Genomic DNA, 16,874 nt, shown 5'->3' on the forward strand with positions numbered 1-16,874 from the left:
CTTGTTTAGAAAAATCCTTCTGTGGCTGCCCTTTCCACCCTGTCCTCCTGTGTGGCCCCACCCCGCCCCCTGCCCCCCGCTGTACTAGGAGCCTTGTGGATCCTGAGTCACCCTGCTTGCTCATACTTCCTGGCCTTTGCACATGTCACACCTTTGCCTGAAGTGCCTGCCCTCCCACCCTTTCTTCCTGGCGACTCTTCATCGTCATCAGCACAGGCCGGGCTCCCCCTTCTGTGTGCCTCCCTGACTGCTCCCCACACTGGATCTGGGCAGATTTGCTCCCCGCTTTCGTCTCCTGAGGCACTTACTTCAGATGTCTGTTTTCTTGCCGGACTCCCCTGCACTGGCCACTCCTGGAGGGCGGGGGCCAGCATCCATTCATCTCCTGACCCCAGATCCTGGCACACAGCCTGGCACCTGGGACCCAGCAGATGCTCTGGAAACATGGTGAACAGGGAGTTGTTTGAAGCAGGCCTTGGGGAGTCTGAGCTCGGCTTCACCAACCTCCTTGCCCCCCAGGCTCCTGGCTGGTGCTCCCCGGGACCTCGCCGTGCCTGATGGCTATACCAACCGGACCGGTGCTGTGTACCTGTGCCCGCTCACTGCCTACAAGAATGACTGTGTGCGGATGAACATCTCTGAGAAAAGTGAGGGGAAGGCGCTGGGGATCAGCGCTGGGTCAGGGGTCTGGTGGAGGGGGGTAGCACAGAGAGAATGATCTGGAGGAGCTATCAGGCTTACCTGGGCAGTTTCTAGTCCCTTCTTGTCCAGCTGGGAGGAGGGAGCTCTTAGAGGAGAGTGGGACCACATGGGATTTGTGAAGCTGAAATTAATGGCGGGCTGGAGGAGGGGCACGGGGGGGGGGATGCTGTCTGCAGGAGTAGAGGTCCAGAAAGACCAACCCCTGCCCTCGGAGGCTCCAGGCACAGGGAGGATGAGTGCCCCGGCTCATGATCCCTCCCATGCCGACAGGTGACCCTGATCATCACATTATTGAGGACATGTGGCTCGGGGTGACTGTGGCCAGCCAGGGCCCTGCGGGCAGAGTCCTGGTAAGTGGGTACTCACTGTCAGCTCCCCCCACCCCAGCCCTCTCCTTCATTTCCCAGCAGCTGGGGAGGGAAGCAGAGGGCAGGGGAGGGGTCTTGGGTAACTGAGCTGGGACCTTGCAGATGTCCATTTCTATGCCTGTATGTCTCCAGGGGCCTGAGTGTCCCTTCGATCCTACTCTTATGTGGCAGTGGGGTGGGGGGAGGGGTGCTGGCATGCGCCTAGGGCCTGGCATGGCTTGGGTCCTGTCTGAATCACCCACTTCCTCTCCCCCCATCCCCACCGCCACCCCTCCCCCCGGGGTGCTCACCCTTCGTGGGAACGAGCTGAGGGAACTGTGAGGAGGAAAGGGCAGAGAAGGCCTGGGGCAGTGCGGCCTGGGCCCGCTCCTTCCTGACAGGCTGCTGGCGGAAGAGGCACAGCCCTGCTGACCCCAGCTCACCCGGCTGGGGTTTGGGGGCCACTCCCTGCTGTCACTTGCCAATTCCTGGCTGCATTCTTCAGTGTCGGCCCCTGGGGGGGGGGGTCTCAATTTCTGAATCCCAGATAGACCGTTCTTTTTTTCATAAAAATTGATGTGAAATTTACAGACAGTGAAATGTACAGATTTTACCTTTTAGTGAGTTTTGACACATCAAACACCTGTGTCAACAGATACCCATTAAAGAAATATTTACATCACTCCAGAGAGCATGTCCCCTTCCAATCAATCGCCACCCCCATAGTCATCCCTGTTGCAATTTCCGTTACCTTTGAACACTGTTTTAAACTCTGGGTTTGCATCAAATGTCGGAGCTTAAAACTGAGACGCCGTTTTAGAACCATGTTATGGATGGTGTGGTCTAGGATTCCATTTAAGGCAGTCCTAGATCCTGGGCCCTTCGACAATTGTCCGCTGACCCGTCTGTTCATGCCACAAATGTTTAGTGAGCACCTACTGTGTGCCGCGCAGTTTGCTGGCACCAGAGGCTTAGCAGTGACTCAGGCCCATGGCTGGAAGGAGACACAGAAAGCAAGCACACGAGACCCAGGCCTAGTTCTGGATTTCACCTGACCCCTGGCTGTTTTACAAACACCTTGTTCTCATCGATTTGCCCCACAACTCTTTGTCGAGCCCCTCTAGTGTGCTGGGAGAGGGTATGACAGGGGCAGAGCAGTCTAGCCCAGTACTGAGGAGCTCAGACGCAGGAGCCTGACAGCCTTGGTTGGAGTATTCTCTGCTTCTGTCTGGGACCCGAGAGCCTGGATCCCACATCCCCTCATCCTTTCCCCTTTTCCTTTTGCCAAGATCTGTAAGCCACTCTCCCGCCCAGGACCTCCCGGCCTTCCAAAACGTGTTCCCAACCTTCAGAGCAGATTTCCAAATCCCGGAAAGGAGACACAGGTCCAGGTGTCACTGTGGGAAGAAAAACAAGCCAGGAGACCTCTTCCAAGTCCTCCCTAGCAAAGCCAGAGGTGCACAGGGCCAAGGAGACAGCGGGTCTTCGGTCTCTGCTACGGGCTCAGGCTGTGTGTGTTGCGGGGGGGTGTGTCCCCAGGTCTGCGCCCACCGCTACACCCAGGTGCTGTGGTCAGGGTCCGAGGACCAGCGACGCATGGTGGGCAAGTGCTATGTGCGGGGCAATGACCTCCAGCTGGACCCCACTGATGACTGGCAGACGTACCACAATGAGATGTGTAACAGCAACACGGACTACCTGGAGACGGGCATGTGCCAGCTGGGCACCAGCGGTGGCTTCACCCAGAACACTGTGTACTTCGGCGCTCCGGGTGCCTATAACTGGAAAGGTAGGGACCAAGGGGGACGGGAGGAGGAGCACCCACTCCCAGCCAGCCCCCCACCCCCCGGGACAGCCAGCCCAGACCCTCCCCACCAGAGGGCAGAAGAGATCTCTCGCCAGCACCTCTACTATTTTAAAGCGCCTACTATGTGCCAGAGGCTTTACACGTATTATGTTAAGTAATCCTAAAATACTCTTATGAGGCAGGTATCATTATACCCATTTCATGGAAAGCGGAGCCTCCGAGAAGTAAGGTAAATTGCCCAAGGCCAACAGTAAGTTACGAAACCTGGACTGGGGCGCGGGTCCATCTGACTCCACTTCAAGAATTTGAAACCTTATTAAAACCATAAAACACGCTCCTGGTACGACTGCTGACTGGGGCGGAAGGATTTGGTAAAACAAAGAGTTTAAGTGCCCCTCCTCTCCCACCCACTTCCCTCGTCCTGTTTCCCTGGGCAGATTACTAAGTGTCTCACAGAACCACCAACTTATTTTAGGATATATAGATCTCTCTCTTTTTTTTTAATTTTTTAATGTTTATTTATTTATTTTGAGAGACTGCGCGTGCGCGTGTGAACAGGGGCAGGGACAGAGACACAGGAGAGAGAGAATCCCAAGAATCCGCCTGACAGCACAGAGCCCGACGTGGGGCTCGATCTCACAACTGTGGGATCATGACCTGAGCCCCAACAGCCACAACCAAGAGTCAGATGCTTAACCGCCTGAGCCACCCAGGCACCCCCAGGATATGCAGATGTCTTTTCTACCACACACGTTGTAGCCTCAGTGAGGCTTCTGTCCTTACTGCGTCCTTGTTATGGTAGAATCAACCGGCAGAGAGAGGCCTTCCTCTTGACCAACAGGTAGCCCAGGGCATGGTTGTAGCTCGACTCACCTGAGACTGAGGCCTCTGCTCAGTCCTCTGGTCCTGCCTCCCCTGCCCCCTGGTCCTTTAGAACCTCAGCAGGGCAGTGGCTATGCTCCAGCAGCAGACCCATGGAGCAGGGGACAGGGAGGCAGCCTGAGTTTGGGGGCAGAACCGGGAGATAATAGCCTGGCGTCTGGCCTCAGGGTCTAGAGTGAGGGAAGAGTCATCTAGTAGCCAGGAGCCTGGATGACCAGATTGTAGCTGTGTCTCTTGCAACTGCTTCCCATCCCCGAGCCTTGCTTTTCTCATCTGTAAAACGGGCATCATCATTCTACTTCACAGAATTATTAAAATAAAGGGGACGGGTTTTGCCAATGGCAAAGTGCTCACAAATAGAAGGGGTTATTATTGTCCTTATTGGGGTGGGGGTGGCAGGGGGACCTAGATAGGGAGGATGAAGACAGTGGTGATCTAAACTCCTCTCCTCCCCCTCCCGGAAATTCTTGTGAAGGAAACAGCTACATGATTCAGCGGAAGGACTGGGATTTATCCGAATATAGTTACAAGGAGCCAGAGGACCAAGGAAACCTCTATATTGGTGAGTCCAGCTGTGGTGGCTCATTGGGTGGTAGAGGAAGAAGGGGGCTCAGTTCCTAGCCTGCTGGCCCCTCACCTTCAGTGCCTGGTACGACAGTGAGGCCACGGTGCAGGTGTGAGGAGGGCCACTGAGTTCAACTAGCACACGCCCGTTGAGCACCGCCTGTATGCCGGGCCTGTTCTGAGCACCCGAGATGCAAGGTCTCTACCTTCACGGAAGTCACAGTCCAGTGTGCGGGCGGGATTGGAGGCTGGGCGTCCACGGTCCACTTTCTTTCCCAACTTGGGATAGAGGAATAGAAGATATTTGGGGGATTTGGGGGGACTGGGTCCAGAGTGGAAGGGGACAAAGTGTACTGAGCCTTGATTGACCACCCTCCCCTCGTCCCAGGGTACACAGTACAGGTGGGCAGCGCCATCCTGCACCCCACGGACATCACGATTGTGACGGGTGCCCCACGGCACCGACATATGGGCGCTGTCTTCTTGCTGAGCCAGGAGGCAGGCGGAGACCTACGGCGGAGGCAGGTGCTGGAGGGCACGCAGGTGGGCGCCTATTTTGGGAGCGCCATTGCCCTGGCAGACCTGAACAATGATGGGTGAGAATCCAGGGACATTCTCGGGGGCCAGGGGGAATGGTGAGGGGGGCAGGCTCGTGCAAGCCACAGGGCAGAGAAATGGAGGGTTGCGGTTGTTCATTTGTTTGCATGCTGTTTACAGGGATTTGCAAGTCAAATTTGCGCGCTGAGTTGCAATTAGACACTAGGCGATTCCGGGTATTTACATGTCAATTGCACGACACCTGCATCTCCGTTTGTCAGTTTATGGTTCTAGTGGATGTGGGTTGTTTGGGTGTGATCTGCGGCTCCATGGCTTCTCCAGGACACACGGTTCCTCTTAAAGGGTCACGCTGGCCTTCCCATGCCCTTCACGTGACCAGAAATGCCATTTGTATAGCCGTGTGTTCTGGCACAATTGTACCTGCTAAACAAGAGTTCTGTTGTATATTGGAGGCTGACCCCACACTCCCATTTCCCCTCCTTCTCTCCTGTGCAGGTGGCAGGACCTCCTGGTGGGCGCCCCGTACTACTTTGAGCGGAAAGAAGAGGTGGGGGGTGCCGTCTATGTCTTCATGAACCAGGCAGGCACCTCCTTCCCTGCCCACCCCTCCCTCCTTCTTCACGGCCCCAGCCGCTCTGCCTTTGGCTTCTCTGTGGCCAGCATTGGTGACATCAACCAGGACGGATTCCAGGGTATGAGCCAGCACTCCTGCCCCAGCACACCCACTGACTGAGTGCCAGCCGCATACCAGCCTTGGCAGGGCCTGAAGAGGAGACTGGGGCCCAGGGCCAGGGAGCTCACAGCAGTCATAGAGAGAGGTCGTGCGGAGGGAGCCACCAGAGGCAAGCTCGGTGGACCTCCTGGAGGAGTGGATGTACCACTCACTGGGCATCGGAGTCTGGGCTGAGTGTGCACAATGGAGGGGAATAGAAGGGGCACAACATGAGCATGGGGTACTTGCCCTCATCTGCCCAAATTGAGCGGATGTGGGGTGTTCACGTCAGAGATGAGACCGGAATGGCCTTGTGGAGACGGGGTAGACGCTGTGAAAGCCGGGTGGAGGAACTGGGGCTTTACGTGTGGGTAATGGCAGAGGGGTGTCCAGATAAGGTTTTGGGGCAGGGATGTGATCTGATAGCTTGGTACCGTGAAAGATGATTCTGGAGGGTGATATGGAATGATTGGGGGAGAGCAAGGCTGGGGTATTAAGATCAAGAATGTATTCTTTTTTTAAAATATTTTTTATGTTTATGTTTGAGAGAGAGACAGAGAGACAGAGTGCAAGTGGTTGGGGGGGTAGTGGGCAGAAGGAGAAGGAGACACAGAATCCGAAGCAGGCTCCAGGCTCTGAGCTGTCAGCACAGAGCTTGACGCGGGGCTCGAACCCACAAACCGTGAGATCATGACCTGAGCGAAAGTCAGATGCTTAGCCGACTGAGCCACCCAAGTGCCCCAGGAACGTATTATGTCAAATGTGGGGTGTTAAGGGCTGGGACAAAATGGGAGCCCAGATATAGAGGGTATCCAGTGCTCTACGGGACTTGGGGACCAATTAGACCTGGGGTGTCAAGGAAAGGGGACGGATTAAGGAAGAGCCTGGTTGCCATGAGAGCACCTGGCTTATCTGGAAACCACTTTTTCTGACAACCTTGATTTCCCAGAACATACCTGAGAACTGAAAGGAAGGCAGAGGAGCCTCTAAAGAGCCAAAATAGGTGCTAGAAAGTTCGGTTAGCAAAGCCTAAGTGTTTACTGATAGAAGAGTTGTCTGGTTTCTACTCAGGACCTACTTACTTTTCCTTTACATACTTTTCTAACAAGCTTCGCTTTCTGGGTACCTAGGCCTTGTCAGATCAAAAACGGCAAACTAGAAAGAGTGTAGTAAAATTTAAGAAGATAGTAAAACATTCGGGGCTTATTTGTGGAAATACTGGTTAGAATTAAAAATTTTTTTTTCATGTGTATTTATTTCTGAGACAGAGAGAGACAGAGCATGAGTGGGGGAGGGGCAGAGAGAGAGAGAGACACAGAATCAGAAGCAGGCTTCAGGCTCTGAGCCATCAGCACAGAGCCTGACTCGGGGCTGGAACTCGCAAAACCGTGAGATCATGACCTAAGCCAAAGTCGGTCGGTCAACTGCCTGAGCCACCCAGGCGCCCCAATACTGGTTAGAATTTTAAAAGTCTAAAGTCTAACGAATCTTAACAAGAAAAGTTATCGTGTGATTAAAATTCCAGGGGCGCCTGGGTGGCTCAGTCGGTTAAGCGGCCGACTTCGGCTCAGGTCATGATCTCACGGTCCATGAGTTCAAGCCCCGCGTCGGGCTCTGTGCTGACAGCTCGGAGCCTGGAGCCTGTTTCAGATTCTGTGTCTCCCTCTCTCTGACCCTCCCCCGTTCATGCTTTGTCTCTTTCTGTCTCAAAAATAAATAAACGTTAAAAAAAAAAATTAAAAAAAAAAAATTCCAGCCCCCAGTGGTAGACAGACAGGGACTCAAACTGTCCTCTTTTCTACTCATTAGTTATGTGATTCGGGGTTTTCTGAGTCTGCTTCCTCACCTGTGAGATGGGATGGGAGTACCTACCCCCCTAGGACTCTTGTCAGGATTAAATGAGGTCAGTGCTTGATAACTACATGGCAAAGTCACCAATGGGGAACCCTTCTTTTTGTGGCCCTGCTGGTAAATGCAATTAGAAGAACCGGCTATCTGAAGGGGAGGCTGGTAGAGGAGATGGAAAATACTATAACAAGGAAAAACAAACCCTAGGCCAGGAATCTGGAGTTTAGGCCTGCCCGTTGGCGTTAACTTGGCGGTATGGCTTTAGGTAAGTCATTTGCCTCTCCTAGACCTACTTTAAAAGGAAGCAACTGGGCTCACGATGGTCCTGGTTTTAATCCCCAGCCATCGAGCTCTGTTCCCTGATGTTCTGAAGCACCGCCTGGCAGGGTGAGGTCAGTTTCATGCTGGCCCCTGTGGCCTTGGAGTGCAAGGCTGGAGGGACAGGGGGCCCACGGTACCCAGAGTCAACCGTCCTGCCTCTCTTCCCCAGACGTTGCTGTGGGAGCCCCATTCGAGGGCTTGGGCAAAGTGTACATCTATCACAGCAGCTCCAGGGGGCTCCTCAGAGAGCCGCAGCAGGTATGGATGGACAGGGACAAAGGGGGCTTGCCTTCCTTCCCCGCAGACACCTTCTCCCTCTTCCCCCTCTGCCCCACTCCCCAGAGCTCACCCTGAGCCTGTCCCCACCGCTTCCCCCTGCCCCCAGGTGATCCCTGGGGAGGAGCTGGGACTGCCTGGCTTGGCCACCTTTGGCTACTCACTGAGTGGACGGATGGACGTGGATGAGAACTTCTACCCGGACCTCCTAGTGGGGAGCCTGTCAGACCACGTTGTGCTGCTGCGGTAAGCCAGGGCAATGGTAGATGGGGGCCTTTCTCTCCTCCAGCCCTGTCTGTGTGGAGCCCCATCTCTGTCCACCATCTCTGGGCACCGGGTCCATGCAAGCGTGAGCCCCAGGCCTGGCCTGACAGGGGGCAGGCAGGAGGCACTGGTGTCTGTGTGTTTTCCCTGCAGGGCGCGACCGGTCATCAACATCCTCCACAAGACCTTGGTAGCCAGGCCATCCGTGCTGGACCCTGCGCTCTGCACAGCTACCTCCTGGTAAGACTCTCGGCCCCTGCTCTGTCCACCCACTTCTCTATATATGAGCACGCCAGGAAGGACCCTGGCTCCCAAACCCCTCCCCTGGCAACTCCTGATATCCCACCGTTAGAGGGTTGGTTCTTGGGGTAAGCATTGCCCCTCCTATCCAACCTCATTAAAAAGCCGACTTCTTTGCAGGAGGTAATAGGCAAATTACCCACTTTGGTCGGGGCAGGGGGGAGGTAGTCGAGCATGGGTTTGGAGTGGGAGCTCTGGACTGCAGTGTTTGAATAAATCCCAGCTATGCCCACTGCAGTGGTATACAGGGGTGGGCTCTGGGGAGTGGGTTCCTAGAGGAGGAGGGGAGAGGGAGACACTTAGGGGGACAGGACAGAGAGCCACCTTGGGCAAACTGTTAATCCCCCTGAGTCTCAGAGTCGTTGCCTATAAAACAAAGTTAACAATAATAACCAACTTGCAGGATTGTTGTGATAATTCAATGAGATAACGTACACAAAGCCCTTCACACGGCACCTTGTACACCCTACGTGCTCAGAACGTGTTAGTTGCTAAGATGGTGACAGTAATAACAATGGTGATGACCCCGGGGTCTGTGCGTGAATGAGGCCTGGATCAGAAGGCAAAGGGCCACAGAGCAGAGAGCAGGGGTGAGTGGGAGAAAGAGATCTGGACAGCAGGTCCTATACAAGACTGGGCAGGGCACCAACCAGCGGGTGACTTCAGGCAACTCTTTCTGCTCTCAGGGCCTCAGTTTCCCAACTGGTGACCTCTAACCCTGTGTTCTATGGCTTTAATGGGAGTGGGGAGGGAAGAAACCAGGGACACCCCAAACCAGCTGTGTGGACTCCCCAGTTTTGTCCCTGCCTTTCCTTCTAAGGGCCCTGGTTTCCCCTTGCCCAGTACAGGGGTGAGAGCCAGGGCCTGGATAACTGGGTCCCGCTGTGAGCAGGCCCTCCTATGTGTCTCCCGCCTCCCAACAGCGTGCAGGTGGAGCTGTGCTTTGCTTACAACCAGAGTGCCGGGAACCCCAGCTACAGGAGAAACATCAGTGAGTGTGGGGGTGCGGGGCGGGGAGGAGCGTGGTTACCTGGCCGCTTGCTAACCACCCCATCCACCTCCAGCCCTGGCCTACACCCTGGAGGCCGACCGGGACCGCCGGCCGCCTAGGCTTCGCTTTGCACGCAGCCAGTCAGCAGTCTTCCATGGCTTCTTCTCCATGCCAGACACGCGTTGCCAGAAGCTGGAACTGCTCCTGATGGTGAGGGAGGGGCGAGGGGTGGGACACTGATCCAGGATCTCTGCAGGAGGTGGCTAGAGTCCCACCAGGTCAGGGGGGAGGGATTGGAATCTCCCCAGAGGCAGAGGAGGGGGAGGGTGGCCTGGAAGGCCATTGGTCTGCAGGGGGTACAGGGAGCAGCATATGATAGGGAGAGAGACCCTCGGAGGGAGCATGGGCGCCAAAGGGCTCATCGCCCCTGAGAAAAGTGAGGGGTGTGAGACTCTTGGCTTAGTTTGTGTCTGGGAGAAAAAGAGGCCTGTGAGCGGGGGACCAGCTCAGCCCTTCTCTAGGATATCGTGGTTGAAAGAGAGAGCACGGGGGCACCTGGGTGGCTCAGTCGGTTAAGCTTAAGCGTCTGACTTCGGCTCAGGTCATGATCTCACGGCTTGTGAGTTCGAGCCCGGCGTAGGGCTCTGTGCTGACAGCTCAGAGCCTGGAGCCTCTTCAGATTCTGTGTCCTTCTCTCTCTCTCTCTTTCTGCCCCTCCCCTACTCACACTCTGTCTCTCTCTGTCTCTCAAAAATAAATAAACATAAAAAAAAAAAAAAACAGAGAGCACAACCTGGGGACCTCGGGGATGAAGGGAGGCTCAACAACTCCCCCCACCCCCCAATCTCTGGGGAGGAGGAGTCCCATCGGGGTTTTTCAGTGCGGAGGGGCCTCAGTTTCCCCTTGAGGGTTCAGTGTGGTGTGAGGGTTCAACCCGGGGGGTGGGGCGGGGAAGGGGAGTGCAGCCCTAGGCTCAACCCACCCGCCTTCCCCAGGACAACGTCCGCGACAAACTCCGTCCCATCATCATTTCCATGAACTACTCTTTACCTTTACGGATGCCTGAGCGCCCCCGGCTGGGGCTGCGGTCCCTGGACGCGTACCCGGTCCTAAACCAGGCACAGGCCCTGGAGAACCACACCGAGGTGGGTGGGGCCAGGGTCGGAAGGGCGGGGCCCGGGAAGGCTGTGGAGCGAGAAAGCGCTATGGGTGGTGGGCCCTTACGCCTCCGGCCTCCTCCAGGTTCACTTCCAGAAGGAGTGCGGCCAGGACAACATATGCGACAGCAACTTGCAGATGCAGGCGGCCTTCGTGTCGGAGCTGGGGCAGCCTCTGAGCAGGTGCGGTCCAGGCCGCGCTGAATGGCCAAGGGCGGGGCGGGGCTTCATTGGGTAACTGAAGATGAGGGGCGGGGCCCTTTAGGTCAGAGATCAGAGGGACCCCAGAAGATCTGAGGGGAGGGGCCTCAGGGAAAGGCGGGGCTTTAATTGACCTTGGGGGTGCTCAGGCTGGCCTTCACCGGCCAGGAAAGGGGCTTTCTTCTCCGGGGGAGGCTAGAGGGCCTTGCCGTCCCGAGAAGGGGCTTTCCTCACCAGCGGGCCTGGGGGGCGGGGCCTAGTTGGCCTGGGGCGGGGCTCTGGGCTCACCCTGGTCTCCTTCCCGCCTCAGGCTGCACTACAGCAGAGACGTCCCGAAACTACACCTGAGCATCAACGTGACCAACACCCGGAGCAGGGAGCGGGCTGGGGAAGACGCCCACGAGGCGCTACTCACCCTGGAGGTGCCTCCCGCCCTGCTGCTGTCTTCAGTGCGCCCCGTGAGTGCCCTCCGCGGAGCAAAGAGCCCCACTGGGGCTCCGCCGAGCATTTGCATGCTTATATGCATGTCGTTTACATGTGTTCTTAGTTGTCGTGTGTCCACCCTCTTTCCTCTGGGCTGGGCTTCCTCAGGTGCTTGCAGCGTCCCTAATGCTATGGGAACCCGGTGCTCAAGCCTCTCCGGCATCAGACCCAGTGTCACAGGGAAGGGGCTGACCTGATTTGTCATCTTTCCTCAGTCTGGGACGTGCCAGGCCAATGAGACCATCGTCTGTGAGCTGGGGAACCCCTTCAAACGGAACCAGAGGGTGAGTGCTAGCCAGACCTTCCCAGCCCTGTGGGTCCCAGGCTGCTACTCTGATGAGCACCTTAACCTTGCTTGTGCCTGCCTGCTTCCCAGGCCTCCTTGAAGCAAAGAGCCAGGGTAGGACACAGGGAGATACAGGGGGGCAAGAGGAGAGACCCAGAGACTAAGAAAAATGGGGCCACTAGTGAGCTACACACAAAGCTAGAGCAGGTGGAGGTGAGGCAACTGGATTTTGCTGAGCACCTACTATGTGCCGGGCCCTGAGTCCAACACTTGGCACTTTTTTTATGTTGTAATAAAACCTTTTTAGGTTTTTTTTTTAGGTTGTAATTCTCACAACCTTCTGAGGAGGTAGGTACTGTTTTATAGAAAGAAAATACAGGCTTAGAAAGTACAGTAACTTGCTGAAAGTCTTGTAGCTTGAAAGCATCGGAGATGTCATTGACAGAGAAGAAGGGGAAAGGGAAGCAGGATGAGGCTAGCAAGGCGGAAGAGTGGACACAGGTGGCCAGGTGGAGACCCCTTGCTCACAACGGGGGGGAGGCGGCCAGAGAACCAACTCCCTAGGGTAGGGTTCAGTCCCTCTGTCCCCCGTGGCATTGCTCCTGCCCGGCCCCAAATGCCCCTCTTTGCCTTCCCGGCCCTCGTGGCAGATGGAGCTGCTCATCACGTTCGAGGTCATCGGAGTGACTCTGCACACGAGGGAACTCCAGGCGCAGCTACAGCTCTCCACGTGAGTGACCTTGAGACCAGTCTGTGTCAGGAGTGAGGCGCCCTGGGGCCTCCTCCTGCCCCAGCCTCAGCCGACACATCTCCCCTACCCCCTGCGTTCCCTCCCCAGGTCAAGTCACCAGGACAACCTGTGGCCCATGACCCTGACCCTGCTGGTGGACTACACGCTCCAGGCCTCACTCAGCATGTGGGTACCACGCCTGCCCCAGCCTGCTGTGCCTGTGCTGGGGCTTCTGTGTCCTGAATGTGGCTCCCAAGCTCTTCGGACACACCTCTCCCCACCTGGTGTCCTCAGGCCTCTACTTCCCGTGGGTCATCCCTTCCTTTAACAACAACAATCGCTATTATCATCATTATTATTATTATTATTATTATTATTATTATTATTAGTCTCCTTGCAAGGCAGGTAGCAGTGGAGGAATCAGCAACCCTGGGGCTAAGGTGTTGGTGTGGCCCTACCATTTCATGAGAGCTCATTGTGCTAGGAATTTTATATACATCAGCTCACTCACTTCCCACAACAGCCCCGTGATACAGCAAGTGTTATTAACTCCATTTTACAGATGAGGAAACTGAGGTTCTGAGAGCATAAATCACTCGCTTGAGGCATAACTAGCAGACAGCTAGTAAATGCCAAGCAGGGATTTTTCTCAGGTCTGCCTGATGTTGGAGGAGCTGTGGTTCACCTTCCTCGGTGCCCAGCCCCTCTGCCAGGGCCCCTCCCACCCCCTCACTCCAGCGTCTTTCTTACCCTTAGGGTGAGTCACCGGCTACAAAGCTTCTTTGGGGGAACAGTGATGGGCGAGTCTGGCATGAAAACTGTGGAGGATGTGGGAAGCCCCCTCAAGTATGAGTTCCAGGTAAGGGGGCCACTGGGACCCTGGGCGGGGACTGCTGGGAAGTGTTGGGGGGGGTGGGTCTGGGGTCTGAGGGTGTGAGGGTTGGGATGGGTGAGATGGAGGTGGTCTTCCAGGAGGCGGTGGCCATGACACCCCTTGTGCCCACAGGTGGGCCCAATGGGGGAAGGGCTGGCAGCCCTGGGGACCCTGGTCCTAGGGCTGGAGTGGCCCTACGAAGTCATCAATGGCAAGTGGCTGCTGTACCCTACAGAGATCACCGTCCACGGCAATGGGTCCTGGCCCTGCCGACCACCTGGAGACCTTGTCAACCCTCTGAATCTCACTCTCTCGGTAAGGACACCGTCTCTCTCGTCGATCTTTCATTTACATCTCATTTGCATTACACCTCATTTGCATTTGCATGCTGCAGGGAGGAAGGGCGGAGTCTTGCCCTCCCTCTCCTCATACCCCTTTAGGAGCCTACCTCTCCCCCTTCCCTCCCCCCTACTCTGCTCCCACCCCTTTCTCCTAGCCGACCCCTTCTTCCCTCTTCAGGTCCCTGGGGACAGGCCGCCATCTCCACAGCGCAGGCGACGACAGCTGGACCCAGGGGGAGGCCAGGGTCCCCCGCCAGTCACTCTGGCTGCTGCCAAGAAAGCCAAGTCTGAGACCCAACTGGTGAGTGGCCAGGGCAAGGTTGGAAGGGACCATCCCCACCCATCACAGCCTATGTGGGCACGAGGGGGCACTGAAGCTAGGCTGATGGGTGCTAGTCACCAGGAGCCCCCAGTCTGATGAGGTGATGTGACCCCGTGGCTTGAGGAGCCCCTAGTCGGAGGGAGGAGACTCATCTCCTGCCTCAGTGGTTATCCTACTCTCCTTGCCGCCAATTCAGTGAGCCAAAGGAAGAGACACTGGCCGTATTCCTGAGAGCCCCATCCTGTTGAGGGTGACATAGCGGCTTAAAGCCTTGGACATGAGGACTGGGGAATGGGGAGAGACAGGATGAATGGCAAGGGGGGGGGGGGGGGCGGTCCGGCAGGGAGATGTGGGTGGTGCGGGGCGCCCTCTGCTGGAAGGGAGAGAGGAACAGGCCTGGGAAGCACGTTGAGGACTAGCTGGGGGACGTAGGCGGTGGTGTCCCAGGTGACAGGAGCTGGCGTGAACAAAGGCTCAGTGTGGGAGGGGCTGAGAAGGGGGTGTTGGGTGTTGGGCCCCATTTGTACACAAAGGGATCGGACTTCAGGTGGAGGCCCAGACCGTCTCATGTCCTGTATTCCCTGCCCACCTCAGAGCTGTGGCAGTGACCGCACCCGCTGTGTGTGGCTGGAGTGCCTCATTCCCGATAGCCCCGTCATCACCAATGTGACGGTGCAGGCACGAGTGTGGAACAGCACCTTCATTGAGGTCAGTGCCTGGATCTGGAGGTCACTGCCCCCTACCAGGGTGGGGAGAGCATCAGGGAGAGGGTGAGGCCAGGGTCCCAGCAAGGCCTTAGGTGCACATGCGTGCCTGTGCGTGCGTGCGTGCGTGCGTCAGTGACAGCATCGTATTTAACATGCGGCGAATGGGACACCTGTCACTGTATGCCTGTCAGCGTTAGTTCGTGTGTCTGCCTGTGGACATGACCTAATGTCCGTCTCCAGCCAAAACGACCTTCTCTCGTGTGTCCGTCATTCTGTTTGGTGTGTGTGTGTGTTCCTTTCCCACGTCCACGCCTTTGCTGTGCTGGTCCTTCCCCCTCTGTTGTCGCTGCATGAAAACTCCTCTTCGGCCCTCAGGCTCTCCCCAGATGCTTCACCACCAGTGAGGTCTTCTCTGAGTTTTCCAGCTGCAAACGCTCTCCCTGGACACCCACAGAACTTTTTTTTCTTTTATGTTTATTTATTTATTTTGAGAGCGAGGGAGCGTGGGGGAGGGGCGGGGGGGCGGGGACAGAAATTCCAAGCAGGCTCTGCGCTGTCAGCACAGAACCTGAGTCAGGGCTCCAACTCACAAGCCGTGAGATCGTGACCCCAGCCGAAATCGGTAACCGACCGAGCCACCCGGACACCCCCTACCCACAGAACTTTCTCAGAAGCTGCACATGCCACTGGTCACGTTCTACTCTAGGTTACAGTTACTCCGGTACCGGCCTGCTCAGGCCACCTAGACCATATTTTTCTGTAAACGACTAGATTATGAATCTTTTCAGCTTTTGTGGGGCAGACGGTTTCTGCGGTAACTATTGAATTCTGCCATTGTAGCACAAGCTGCCATAAACAATATCTAAACGGATGGGCATGGCTGTGTCTCAAAAATATTTTATTTACAAAAGCAAGTGACGGGCCAGATTTAGCCCAGAGACCTGACCTGGACTGTGACCTTCCTTGTCTCTGCTGTCTGCAGCATCCGGCATGGGACCTGAGGCAGAAATGAATGGGTGAGGGGCGCCTGAGTGGCTGAGTCAGTTAAGCGTCTGACTTCAGCGCACAGTCTGTGGGTTCGAGCCCCGTGTCAGGCTTGTGCTTACAGCTTAGAGCCTGGAGCCTGCTTTGGATTCTGTGTCTCCCTCTCTCTCTGTTCCTCCCCTGCTTGTGCTCTGTCTCTCTCTGCCTCTCAAAACTAAATAAAAAAAAAACCTTTAAAAAATTAAAAAAAAAAAAAAATGAATGGGTGATGTGCATTTGTGTGGAGACGCCTGGCTCTCAGGTCCCTTGGGTGCCTCTTAAAGATGCTGTGTCGGGGGAGGGTACCCTGGTGGGGGGTTGGTGCTCGGGGTCAAGAGGGAGGCTCAGAGGGGCTTCAGCTGCTTCTTTTAATGCATCCCTCCCCCTCCTCCTGCTTCCAGGATTACAGAGACTTTGACAGGGTCAGGGTAAGCAGCTGGGCTACCCTGTTCCTCCGAACCAGCATCCCGGCCATCAGCATGGAGAACAAGACCGTGTGGGTGAGTGAGCGTTTTGGGGAGCAGGGGTACCTGGCCGGAGCAGGGGAGCACAGTGCATCTTTAGCTGTGTGGTTCTGAGTCGTGGCAGCACCTGGGAATCCTCTGGAGGGCCCCTGGGGTCTGGACTGCACCCCTAAGCAATGAAATCGGAGTCTGTGGGGGTGGGGCCCCCGTTTGGGTATGTTTAAAAGGCCCCTTGGGGATTCTAATGCGCAACCAGGGTTGAGAACCCCTGCCTGAGCTTACTGGACCTGCACAGCTTCTCTGGGGAGACCTGCCATCCCCGTGGAGACTTGAGAACAAAGTTCTCCAGCTTGGTTCCAAGCTACATCGGGGAGGGGAAAAAAAAAAAAAGGCAAAATTGTTAACAATTTGTTGTGAAAAGGATTTAGTGGAGGACATACACACGGGAGCTGAAGGGAGGGTTGGCTAAATATATTATGGTGTATTTCCTAAAATAAATTAAGGTAGTGGGGGAAGGGCCAGAAAGACCGATGGAACAGAACAGAAATTTATGTTATTACGCAGACGGCACTTTTAAGCAGCGGAAGAAGTTAGGTTATTAAGCTGGGTTGGGAGAACCCATTTGGGAAGTAAAGACAAACCCTTACCTCACATGATAACCAACTATACAGTTGAGTTAGAGTAGATATTTAAATATAGGAAATAAAACTTAAT

The 16,874-nt window shown here is 55.7% G+C and overlaps 1 protein-coding gene across 2 annotated transcripts in view; it reads left to right on the top strand.

Annotated features, from left to right (window-relative positions):
- ITGA3 (integrin subunit alpha 3) overlaps positions 1-16,874 on the top strand; it is a 30,662-nt gene that overhangs the window by 7,661 nt on the left and 6,127 nt on the right. For both annotated transcript variants that reach the window (XM_053892323.1, XM_053892324.1), the window contains exons 3-24: positions 520-647; positions 973-1,052; positions 2,589-2,838; positions 4,214-4,300; positions 4,691-4,898; positions 5,356-5,552; positions 7,911-7,999; positions 8,127-8,263; positions 8,435-8,521; positions 9,505-9,572; positions 9,646-9,782; positions 10,568-10,717; positions 10,815-10,912; positions 11,241-11,388; positions 11,629-11,697; positions 12,350-12,429; positions 12,538-12,615; positions 13,186-13,288; positions 13,436-13,618; positions 13,823-13,945; positions 14,561-14,674; positions 16,098-16,196. In XM_053892323.1, coding sequence (XP_053748298.1) covers positions 520-647; positions 973-1,052; positions 2,589-2,838; positions 4,214-4,300; positions 4,691-4,898; positions 5,356-5,552; positions 7,911-7,999; positions 8,127-8,263; positions 8,435-8,521; positions 9,505-9,572; positions 9,646-9,782; positions 10,568-10,717; positions 10,815-10,912; positions 11,241-11,388; positions 11,629-11,697; positions 12,350-12,429; positions 12,538-12,615; positions 13,186-13,288; positions 13,436-13,618; positions 13,823-13,945; positions 14,561-14,674; positions 16,098-16,196 — 2,713 coding nt within the window. The remainder of the gene's footprint in view (positions 1-519; positions 648-972; positions 1,053-2,588; positions 2,839-4,213; positions 4,301-4,690; positions 4,899-5,355; positions 5,553-7,910; positions 8,000-8,126; positions 8,264-8,434; positions 8,522-9,504; positions 9,573-9,645; positions 9,783-10,567; positions 10,718-10,814; positions 10,913-11,240; positions 11,389-11,628; positions 11,698-12,349; positions 12,430-12,537; positions 12,616-13,185; positions 13,289-13,435; positions 13,619-13,822; positions 13,946-14,560; positions 14,675-16,097; positions 16,197-16,874) is intronic.

Source organism: Panthera pardus, unplaced genomic scaffold (assembly GCF_024362965.1).
Source record: "Panthera pardus isolate Hobbes unplaced genomic scaffold, ASM2436296v1 HiC_scaffold_3, whole genome shotgun sequence".
Taxonomy (NCBI): domain Eukaryota; kingdom Metazoa; phylum Chordata; class Mammalia; order Carnivora; family Felidae; genus Panthera; species Panthera pardus.